At 34.3% G+C, this 12,802-nt stretch overlaps 1 protein-coding gene across 1 annotated transcript in view; it reads left to right on the top strand.

Moving 5' to 3' along the window:
- The window catches only part of p115 (General vesicular transport factor p115), a 71,332-nt gene that overhangs the window by 25,194 nt on the left and 33,336 nt on the right, over positions 1 to 12,802 (top strand). Inside the window, exons 3-4 of the mRNA XM_089099092.1 lie at positions 2,274 to 2,454; positions 7,147 to 7,243. Of these exons, the coding sequence (XP_088955218.1) occupies positions 2,274 to 2,454; positions 7,147 to 7,243 (278 nt within the window). The remainder of the gene's footprint in view (positions 1 to 2,273; positions 2,455 to 7,146; positions 7,244 to 12,802) is intronic.

The raw sequence follows: 12,802 nt of genomic DNA, 5'->3' as shown, positions 1-12,802 counted from the left end.
AACCTAAGCTAATTGTTTATGTACACTGTACGCAAATACCTTTTCACAAAAAATTCGCAAATAGAGTTACGCTTTCTTAACCATCGGAAGTTTAACCTACGTAAATTAAATTATAGACAATACTGGTTTAGAAAAACGGGAATAAAAAAATTGATACAGTTTCAATTGCACACTACCTTTGAATAGACAATGTGAGAATACCAGAATAGACAATCTGGTAAATTGTGGCAGAAAAACTTGTCCTTCATAACACGTTATGCAAGGTCCAGAATAATACAGAAAGGAACATAAAGTAGTTAATACAAGGTCCAGAATAACATAGAAATTGCGATATGTCTGGGCAAATCCAGAAGGCGCATTCTACTAATATCCACTGCTCAGTAGTATGATCTGTGTACACATTTATACTGCACAAAGCTTTTTGTTTAATACTGCCAATACCTGCTCAGATCACCAGCCATTTATACAAGATTAATTGTTAAATAGTATTAGACATACATGAGTAAAGTTTTAGTTTAACTGATTAGCCAATCTGATCCCTTTTTTTACTTTAAAATAGGCTTACCATTCAATGTAAAGGCTTAAGAGCAGGCACCCACGCAGCATTTCTTTTTTTTTTGGGGGGGGGTAGTTTGACAAAAAGATGCAAGAAAAGACAAAACAGGGAAAGTCACATAGTTTCGGTATTGCATAGAAAAGGTAACTTGATAATGAAGACCAAATTTTTTAGAACCATCAATGGTTTTAGAATTAATGTATGCAATAAAAAATATCCTTGGTTCACCATGCACCGTCTGGATCAGTACAGATCATGGTGGTAATTACAGATCCAGATTGTTGTACATAAAGAGTCCTGGCTAGAAATTTAGGTGCAAGGTTTGTTCGTCAAGAGGAAAACAGCTATGGATTTTAATTAGTAGAAAAAGACAATCTTGAATTATAAGTAAACTGGGAGCATCATTTCACTTCTAGAACTACTAGCTATGGGTATTTCTGCACTGGACTTCCTATTTTCTTTGACAGTACTGTGGAGATAATAGTCGTCTTAATGGTTTGTTGACTTGGAGTGTTTTAGCTTTTTTTGGTTCTTTGCAAGAAGTTCTAGAACAGGCTAAAGCTTTTGATTCTGGCTCTATATTTCTTTTGATTCTGGCTGTATAAGTCTCTCGCCTGTATCTTACAACAGAGCCCCAAAAATGTTTTTGTAAAACTATTAGGATTGAATGGCCAAGTAATAGATTTCAAAAATCTGTTCTGAATATTTGAAAGTATGAAGACAAATCTTGTTATGTCTCTTTCGAGTTTTATAATCTCCAAAATCAGCCATGGCCGAAAAAAATCAGATTTCAAAATCAGCCATGGCCTACAATTTTAGACTAATCAGCCAATGACTTGTGCATTTGTGATTGCATTTGTGATTTATGGATATCAAACTCTTAGGAATATATCTCACACATGACTTGAATTGGAAAAAACAGACACAGGAGATGATCAAAAGGGCAAACCTGGGCATCCTTTCTTTAAAACTCCTTGCTCGTCATGGTGTCCTAACCCCCCACCTATTGCGTATTTTTCCTACATTTGTCAGACTGCTGGTTGAAAATGCTTGTCCCATTTGGCATTACGGCCTGACTTTGGACTAAAAGGACCGCCTGGAAAGGATCCAATACCGAGCTCTTCTGGTAGTGCCTAAATCTCCCAAAGTCTCTTATTTCTCCTTTTTAAAACAACTTCCCCTTACAACTCTTTCGACACGCCGCCATGATTTGTGTTTCAAATTTGGTGTCGATATTTTGGCAAATCCGCGGCTTCGTGAAATCCTTCCTCCTGGGTATCTCCCTTCGCACCAACAGCTCCCGCGACAAGTAGCTCAACCAGTACCAAACATTCAGCTGGTACCAGCTCTGCATATGCGTTACGCAAGTAGTTTTGTTCCCTTGTTCGTCAAATGATTTTTATCGAAGATTTTTAATACTGCACTCTGTCCTCAATATTTATACATATTTATTTACTTTAGTTTATTATTCTTTTTGTTCTTTTTTTTTTTTTTATACAGATAGTTGGATATTTCAATGTGTTAGGTTTAGTTTGACTGTGATATTTCGAATCAACGTATAAGTTTGTATAATGATGGCTATGGCTGTGATTTTTGTATGTTTAGTGCATTATATTTTATTATGACAAGAACTGCCTCTGATTGGCATGACATGTAAGGTGTTTGATAATAAAATCATTAATCGTTATCATTAATTTAAATGTTTTTCTACTTTCAGAAGAGGCTGGGATTGCTGAAGCCCCTTTATCGTCAAAAATATGTCCACTTGGAGAACAGTTCTCGGAAATATTTTTAAAGAAAGTTGACAACGTAGCAGTTGTTCTATTCATGTTGGATTTGCCTAGCCCACAGATTAAATATACAACTTTAAAGCTTTTGATTAACTTAGCCAAAACAAAGTAAGCTTTTTTTTGTGTTTTTTCTTTTGTCAAGGTATGGATTCAATTTGAGGAGGATATGGTAAACTTACGAGAGACTGCATAATAATAATAAAAAATAATAATAATTGAACCTGTAAACCTTTTTTTGGCTTCAGGTATACATGGACCAAAGAAGACATCTGGATCTCGTGTAATACCATGATTTTTTAGGCGCCTTTACTAATTTTCTTCATATCACAAATAGGCTAATCTTTTTTTCCTATTTAGATGAGTTCAACTCTCCTCTAAATCAATCCCTGCAAAAAATAAAACTCCTTGGCAGTCTTAAACCAGTCTATTTTCATTTTTTTCTTATTGTTATCTCAAAACATCACTTCAGGTAAAAAAAAAGATGATTTTGAACCTGTATACCATTTTTTTGGCTTCAGGTATACATGGACCAAGAAAGACATCGGGATCTCAGTAATATCATGATCTTCAGGTGTTTTTACTTATTTTCTTCAGATCACAAATAGGCTAATTTTAGTAAATCCTTTAAATTTTTAAATTTAATATATCCTTATTTACTGTTTAGGTAAGTTTAACTCTTACCTCTTCTCCTACCAATAAAACTCCCTGGCTTCCTGAAACCAATCTATTTTAAGTCTTTATTTATTATTATCTTAAAACATCACTTCAGGTAATTAAAAAAAAAAAGTTACCAGAGAACCTGCATCAACAATAAAAGCATAACGGCATGAGCTACATAAGCTATAGGTGGAAACAGGTCATAAACTCGTGCTTGAGAACCGTAGAACGGAGATATCAGCTCTCTAAGAAAGACTGTTGTGTATGTGTGTAGGTTTTTCAGAGCTGGTCGTATCGAACCAGTAATTGTACAATTTTGAGCTGTCTCACTCCAACCATTATTTGGAGTCCTATTGGTGATTTTAAGTTATAGAAGAGATAACGCTACAGCTGAAATGCTGTCAATCGATCATTTGAAAGCTTTGAGATATTCAGTCTGTTAAATTAGTATATTTGTGAAAAATGTACCTCATATAAGGAGGAGTATTGAGGCGGAAAAGATCATAAGTACCTTATAGAAAACTTAGAAGTTTTTGAATACTTGGGGGGGGGGGAAGATGGCGACTACGGCGCTTCAGCCCCCAAACACATACGAAATCTTAATAAAATAAAACATTAAGGAAAATGTCCAAAATTCTAATACAAAATGTGATGTGTGAATGAGAATGAGAGAAATTCACAAAAATGAGCTGACAAAGCAACACTTTGTTCGTTTGTCAATTGTTTTGCATAGTTTCACAGCAACTTATAAGCGGGAGTTCTGTGGTTCATTTTGTGGGGATGAGGTTGCCCTTTATTCTAGGAAGGGCTCAACTTAGATTCGTTTGTGTGGCTTGATATGTGAATGAGAATCTGATAAATTCACAGAAATGAGCTGCTAAAGCAACACTGTTCGTTTGTCAATTATTTTGCTTAGTTGCACAGCAAATTTTAAGCGAAAGTTCAGTGGTTCATTATGTGGGGATGAGGTTGCCCTTTATTCTAGGAAGGGCTTAACTTAGATTCGTTTATGTGGCTTGATATGTGAATGAGAATGTGAGAAATTCACAAAAATGAGCTGATAAAGCAATACTTTGTTCGTTTGTCACTTTTTTCGCATAGTTGCACAGCAACTTTTAAGCGGGAGTTCAGTGGTTCATTATGTGGGGATGAGGTTGCCCTTTATTCTAGGAAGGGCTTAACTTAGATTCGTTTATGTGGCTTGATATGTGAATGAGAATGTGAGAAATTCACAAAAATGAGCTGATAAAGCAATACTTTGTTCGTTTGTCACTTGTTTCGCATAGTTGCACAGCAACTTTTAAGCGGGAGTTCAGTGGTTCATTATGTGGGGATGAGGTTGCCCTTTATTCTAGGAAGGGCTGTGCTTAGATTCGTTTGTGTGGCTTGATATGTGAATGAGAATGTGAGAAATTCACAAAAATGAGCTGATAAAGCAATACTTTGTTCGTTTGTCAATTATTTTGCTTAGTTGCACAGCAAATTTTAAGCGAGAGTTCAATGGTTCATTATGTGGGGATGAGGTTGCCCTTTATTTTAGGAATGGATTAACTTAGATTCGTATGTTCAACTTCAAAAAGGTGGGGTTGGGTTGGCTTCTGAAATCTGTAGATTAGAAGGCCACTTTTTTATGTATAACGTCAATTGTCAAGTTTAGTAATTGTTTTTTTTTCGTTCTTTTCTTCTAGTCTTCCTTATTTATTTAGTGGGTTTGTACTCTTTATTCTTTAGATTGTTGGCTGTTTATTTTGCTTCTTTTTTTGTTTTCTCTATGTTTCTTGTTTTTGGAGCTGAAGAGAAATCGTAAACATCGGTTTAAACTATATCTTTTTTATTAGGCTTATCTCGTAATTCCGTATTTAAGAATCTTAGATTATCAAACAGTTCGTGGTAACGAACTGTAAGTAAGGAGCAAAGCGGCTCAATAGTAAGCGAAACTCTAAAGAACAAAATTTTGATACCAATAGATACATTAAAAGAATTGGCTTATTTAGATAATTCTAAATATATAAGTTTTATTAAGTTTAGTGTTACCCATCAAAGGTTAAGAGCCTGAAAATATTTGCCTGTGTTTCGGAAAAGGGGGAAACGCCCCCTTAAAGTTGAAGAATCGTAATGAATTTTTACACCATCAGACTGAGCGTATCAGAGAACTGTAGTGGTTTCTAGCGCCTATCTTCAAAAACGCAGAATTTTGTATTTTTTGCCAGAAGAAAAATCACAAATGCGTGTTTATTTGTTTGTTTTTCTGTTTTCCCCAGGGGTGATCGTATCAACCCAGAGATCCTAGAATATCGGGAGAGGGCTCATTTGAAACGAAATCAAAAGTTCTAGTGCCCTTTTTAAATGACCAAAAAGATTAGAGGGACACTAGGCCCCCTCTGGCACCCCTTTTTTCCCAAAATCATCCGATCAAAATTTTGAGATTGCCATTTTGTTCAGCATAGTTGAAAGACCCAATAACTATGCCCTTGGAGGTAACATGACCCCTCAATACCCCTGGGGAAAAGTCTAAGTTATAAAATTTGCCCATTGTTTACAAATAGTATTTGTTATTGGGAAGCATACATTTTTCGGATTGGGGGGGGGACGAATTTTCAGCTGGGAGGATTTTTCACCGGGAGAATATTTTATGGGGAGTGAAGTTCCCAGGGGGGTGAATTTCTCAGGGGAAATTTTTCACTGGGGGAATTTGCCAAAATTCTTATACGAAATTCTTTTTATTTGTCTTGCTTTCTCTTTGCTGACTTAATTTTACGCATGGAGATGTTAAGGGTAATTGTCCAGGGTAAATTTTAACCGGGACTGAATTGTCTATGGGATATTTCCGTGAGAAGGGAGATTTTTCCGTGGATCTGGAGCCAGATTTCCTGGCTTTATTTAAAAAACGATCAGAAATAAAAAAAAACAAGTTTTTTCAACTGAAACTAAGGAGCTACATTAAAACTTAAAACGAACAGAAATTATTACGTATATGAGGGGTGTTGCCCCCTCATCAACACCTTGCTTTTTACCCTAAAGTTTAAATTGTGTCCCAATTCTTTAAGAACGACTCCTGAAACACAAGGTTTATTTAATTTGAAAAATAAGGAGCTTTTTTAATAGAAGTAAAATACTTTAGTGTGAAGAGCGAGGTGTTGAGAAGGGGCAACAGCTCATATTCGTAACAATTTTTTTTCGTTTTAAGCTTTAATGTTGCTTCTTACTTTCAGTTAAAAAAACTTGTTTTTTTATTTAATCTCTACAAGATCAAGATACCCAGAGAATCCTTACCCAATTGAAGAATTAGAAAGTTAATCTGATGGAATCGGAATTATAACATGCAAATTCACTTTTTGACTCTTCAGAAATGAACAGAAAAGGGTGTCAAAATTAGGAAACTAAAAACAAACAAAAATTAATTTTATTTTATTTTTATTTCAACCGAAAGTAAAGTTGACGTTAGGTTTTAGAGTAAATATAGATTGATTTATAGGAGATTCTTCCTTGGAAGATCATGGCCCAAGGAGACGCGGATGACATTTTCCTTAGATTGATTTCTTCTCATTTCAAGTTGTAACACTGCGCTTTAATTTTTTTGTGTAAAATATACGGCTCTTTCTTAGCTTGAGTGCAATGCCGTACCCAGGGGGGGGGGGGGGGGTAGAGGGGTTTGAACCCCTCCTGAAAGGTTTTTTTTCTCTCGTAAAACCGTAACAAAAATGGATATAAACAAATTTTGTATGCGTTTTTGAGGTTTTATTTCGTGTAAAACCCCACAACGGAAAAAAATCTGAGTAAAACCCTCTCCAGAAAAAAAAATACTGGGTATGGCCTTGCTTGAGTGTGTAAGGCGTAGATAAGGTATTATTTTTCCGCTGACAAAATTCAACCAAATTTCCAGTCTTGAGAAATAATTCAGTTTTTTTTTTGTAATTCATAAGTACAAGTACCAGACCCAATTTATTTACAGTGGCGGATCCAGGGGAGGGGCAAGGGGGGCGCGCCCCCTAACTTTGTCTTAAGTAGTGTAATTTACTTAATTAACGCAAGTTTGCGTTAATTAAACTTGCTCCTAACGCAAGTTTATCGGATCAACCTATTTTACCCCCCTCTAAGAAAATCCTGGATCCGCCAATATTTATTTATTGCTACTTTTTACAGGTTAAAACCACTCCAAGACTACATACTTGAAAGTCGAATGGGAATATCGAAGTTAATAGACGTATTAACTGAAAAATTGGAGTTCATACGGAATGAGGTATGGATTTTTTTTTTTATAAATTAACTAAAACACTCCGAAAGAGAATTTTTTCACAGAAAAGTAAAGACCTTAATATTAAACTTAAAATCAGAGGAAATAAATTTATGTAGTAATTCAATCTCAGAGCGACCAGAAATTACTTTAAAGATTAATTAAAACTTAAAACTAACAGAGATTAAATAAACAATCATAGCAAACATACAGATAACAAGTACTAATATAAATGAATAAACAAATCTAAAAACGAGTAAAACTTAAATTGAATATTAAAGTCCAACTTATGAACAAAAGTCACTACAATCTAGAGTTTAGCTACTGCCCCTTTCCCCAACCGTAAAAGTCAGAAGCCTATTGCGTCATTGGTGTTTTTCTGAAAACTATGTGTGTCTGGAACAGTCCTTTAAAAGAACTAATAAAAATAGACTGAATATTTGATGTATTAATTGCTGAAAACTCAGTAATTCACGATTTTATTTCACCTTAATTTTTATTCTTATTTTTCAATGTTTTAAATGTAAATGAAAACATTTGTAATATAATTCGTTTTCAGTAAAGCACGGATGACGTAAAAGGCCTTAGACATTTACGGCTAGAGGAGGGGGGCAGTAGCCCAACTCCCGTTTTTAGTGATTTTTGTTCACTACAAAGTTAGACTTGAATGTTCAATTCAAAAATCAAAAATTCAAAAGTGATTCAAAAGTGATTCAAAGAATGGTTTATATTAGACCGAACATGACGCTTAAAAGAAATGGGATGTTCGAACAGCGAATCTGTTTTTCTGCTAAAAAAAACATATCAGGCCTTTTTTTAAATTTTCCTAAGCGGGACTGTCCTTCAGAAAACTTCATATATATATATATATATATATATATATATATATATATATATATATATATATATATATATATATATATATTGATAAGATGTTGCACTAGAATCGGTGTAGACACTAGGTGGACACCCAAATAGAATGTTCAATTCTATTTCTACTCGTTTTAAGGTTGATTCACTCATTTTATATAAGTGCCGGTTATCCGTATTTTTGCTAACCTGGATTTTTAAAATTTGAGAGTTTAAAATTTGACAATGTGGAAGATGGTTGAAATAATTTTAGGAAAACAATTTGTGAAGTTGCTGATGGTGTCTTAGGGAAGAAAGTTAGGAAAATTGGTACCACCATCTAAAATACTTTTGGTATTTGTCTACTCAATCTATTGTTAATTCTCCCTTTGTTGACAATTGGCCGTGGGAAATAGCCTACTTTAAGACTTACACCAGGGGCAAAAGAGCAAATCCTCCGATTGGTTTCAAGAATTCTGGACAATTTTTGAAACCTTTGGTAATAATAGTTCTCTGAATCAATCAATCAATCAATAATGCATATTTACACTGATTAGTCCGTTTAAAATTTACAAGCGGGTGTGACCGCCTGTAACCCTGACCTGAATCCCCCCTCCCCTTTCAAGTAACTCATCTCGTCTTTCTGCGAATTATTTTGCAGCATGAATGACATTAGATGCTCTGTTAACTCTTTTAATCTGTTCAAGGTGTATCCTAATTTTATTAGATTCTCTCTCTTCAAGTTGTCGTAAAGCACAAAATGGATAAAACGCAAAAAAATAATTCACGAAAAAAGAAACACACAAAAGGTCTAGAAAAATAACTTAAAATAATGCATAAAAAAGAATAATGAAAAAGAAAAGATCTCGAGCGTTTACAACTTTCTCAAAAAGGGAATATGCTGTGAATGAACAAAAGAGCTATATATATATATATATATATATATATATATATTTATATATATATATATATATATATATATATATATATATATATATATATATATATATATATATATATATATATATATATATATATATATATATATATATATATATATATATATATATATATTATATATATATATATATATATATATATATATATATATATATATATATATATATATATATATATATATATATATATATATATATATATATATATATATATATATATATATATATATATATATATATATATATATATATATATATATAAATCAATTAATAACTAAATCAATGACAAATAAGAATAAAACAGAGTAATATTCATACTTGACCCAAGAAAAAAAAAAAATAACAGAATTTAGCAATATTGTGCCTAACGAAATGGAAACAAACCTCTGGCAGACAATTTTTTCGTGTTGATTATCTTGGCAGAAAATTCTAATCCTGTTGTTTTTTTGTACGCATCGTTTTACTGTCGAAAAGGCTCCCCTATAAAAAAAAACGAGCGCAATTAGATCCAAATTTGTTTTGTCTCTGTTTGATGTGTGCAATATTACCCAAAAGATTGATACGGACAAATTACACAGCTCAAATAACAACCCTTCTCCCTTTTTTAAACCATAGATTGCTCAAATGCCCATATAAATAGAACAACCAGATATTTGAATAGTTCTTTTACAAGCCCTTTCTCCTCTATATTAAACATAAAGCTTTTTCACTAATATTCCTAGCTGTAGTCTTAACTTTTTTCCCTAAGACACCATCAGCAACTTCACAAATTGTTTTCCTAAAATTATTCCATCCATCTTCCAAATTGTCAAATTTTAAACTCTCTAGTTTATTATTCAGCTTTTCCTGTAAAGTTTCTCTCAAATTCTCATCCTGGAGTCTACCAACATCATAACTTCCCTGGAGGTAGTTACCCTTCCAAAATTTCAGCTTTTATTTAACTCTGGACACTACTAGATGGTGGTCTTTACTTTTAACATCAGTAACAGCACTCCTATATACCCTAGTATCTTGTATTGATCCCGCCAGTCTTCGGTTTACTGTAACATAATCAATAAGGTTTGCTGTCTTACCATCACCTGAATACCATGTTAACTTATGAGCTCTTTTACGACCAAACACCGTATTGGTTACAAAATTGCAAATTACAATTTACAAAAATTGCAAAAGTCTGTTTTCTTTACTGTTTTATTTTCCTACACCAAGTGTACCTAGGCAAGAATACCATCTATCCCTGTTTCTATCAACCTGGGCGTTGAAATCTCCTAGTAAAAACAACATATGTCTACCTGGGACCCTGTCTATTTGCTCCTGTAACTGATAGTAAAATTCATCTGAGCCACTAGTATGTCCATCAGTCGGTTCTAATGGGGCATACACTACTATAACTGATACCCTGAACTTTTTAGTCATAAAATGAGCAATTAGTATTCTATTATTAATACCTTACCAGCCTAAACAAGACTTAGCAGTTTCCTTATTCATCATCAGCTCTACTCCCTGTCTGTGTAACCCATCCTTCCTGCCCGAGTAAACAAATTCTATATCACCTAATTTCATGCTTCTTATCCCTGGGATATGAGTTTCTGAAACTCCTAATAAATCCAGTTCGAATCGTCTGAATTCGTCAGTCAAAATATCGATACGATAGTCATTTTTAACGTCATAAAATTCCATGTTCCAATTATCATGTTCTTTAAATCATTGACATTATTTTGGCCTCAGGAAAAGCAATGATCCCGGATACCAGTGCCGGATGGGGGTCAACATGTCTTATCAAGTCTACACCAAAGCGCTTAAACCGGCTTAGAACCGGACAGCAAGAAGGTCCTGGGACCTCCAGTATGAATGGAGGCTTTGTGCAATCCTGGGCCCATCTTGGTCACAACATGGTTTGCAGCACTTGGCGATGATCTTCTATCAACAAGAGTCGAAATCCTGCATAGACAGTCTCAAGCCTATTACCTCCGACTCGTTATATATTCATGCCTACAAATATTATGTTAGTACGGGGAGGCAACCCAAAGTAGATAAATTAGCTAGGAAGAGGTTTTTCAGCCTGAAAACGCCCGTCAAAACAGACCAAGCCCAGAAGAATTATCCATTAATCTGAATCCCGTGCCAATGCTGTGTCGTTAACTAGACTATAATTTCGTCGAGGGGCACCACTTCTCAAGTGGGAATAGAATCAAGTGAGACCGCAAGATCCCCAGCCTTGAGGTACCCCGAAAGGTACCACTTTGCAGAGGCCGTTGTCCATAAATCTGGATCTTACGTCCTACCGCAGTTGTCCTATAGAGGATCTTCCCACGATATTGTTCTGCGTCACCATGCAATTTAACCCATTACTGGGATAAGGTTTGTAACTCACGAGATGTGTGGACACGCCTGTGGGCCCTGTTGAGTGTACCTTTGAGGGACCTTCTTCTTCCTATACATGTATTTATGGTCCCGGGCGAGGGTGCCCCAGTTTCTATGATGGACCCCCAAGGACAAGGTCCCCCCTTGGTCCCTGCCTCCTATGGAGATACCATACATACCTATAGGGCGTTCCCGTATAGCCGCCTGGGGATACGCTGAGTGGCCTGGGGGAGGCTCCTATAAACGTGTCTGAATTAAGGTTCAAAATTCTTAATAATTATCCATTTTACAGTTGCACATAAGAATTTTTGATTATAATGAATACAAAAAAAGGTGAATTTAACAAATATTTAAGCATTCGACCCCCTTGGTTAGTCGCTTACAGTTTTTTTCATTGCAGTTGGTTTTTCAACTGCTATGATCTTGACAGTGAAATGACAAAATGTTGTATAACCAGTAAGTACTCAAAAGAAGAATAATGGTACTGTTTTTATATGCAGTAATAAAATTACTGTTATACAATACCAACATAGACAAAAAAATCAATTACTATTATTATCAACAAAGTAATGATGGGTAAGCAGTAGCTACTCGAAAGAAAGAGAAATAAAAGCAAGATAGGGAGCCTTTGAGGTTGGTGCCAAAATTGAAATAGAGCAAGGATAATTGTATTCTGAAAAAATAAAAACAATTACGAAAAATTCAGTGCATCATATTGGTGCTTTTGGCAAGCGAAATTGAAATTTAAAATTTAGAAAAGTTGTAAAATTAAAAATTCGAGTTACACGAGCAACTTGAACAGACTGTTGAGCTGGAAAATGCTGTGTCATCTAATTTGAATTGCTCCTAATTTATTATATTATTCATTCAATAGTTGAGGTTTTTTAAATAGTTGAGTTAATAGGTAAGTAGTTTGGTGGACTTTCGTGCGACCGCAAACCGTCGTACGCTGTCTAGAGCGTGAAAGTGCTGTTTAGTTTATTTATTTTAATTGGGTTATAATAGAATTTTATACTTGTTTTGCTGTTAGGAATGCTGTTTTAAATTATGTGTTTTTGCAGGTTAAGGCCCCATTTTTGAATTTTGGGCCAATTAATAAATTTCTGCGAATTGTTAGTGATCGATTGTTGTTTGTTAGTTAACATTGCTTCCTCTGAGCAAATATAAAATAGTCATTCAAAATTATGACAATTTGTTTGTCACTAAAAATTGTCAATAAAAATTGAGACCTAAGAACAAGCACATATTTTTTAGATAGCAGTTGAAAATGCAGAATGGAGAAAATGGAAAGAAAAGGAAAAGAATGAAATTTAAATTTGGGGCGGTGTCGTCATTTCAGCTTTTTTGAATCGTTTAAAATAGTGTTTTTTTTATATATTGAAAATAAGCTGAAATG

The sequence above is a fragment of the Artemia sp. Qi Xiang Cuo genome, chromosome 13, assembly GCF_049724085.1.
Source record: "Artemia sp. Qi Xiang Cuo chromosome 13, ASM4972408v1, whole genome shotgun sequence".
NCBI classification, from domain to species: domain Eukaryota; kingdom Metazoa; phylum Arthropoda; class Branchiopoda; order Anostraca; family Artemiidae; genus Artemia; species Artemia sp. Qi Xiang Cuo.
The sequence above is the reverse complement of the archived record's forward strand: the minus strand, read 5'-3'. Positions and strand labels throughout refer to the sequence as shown.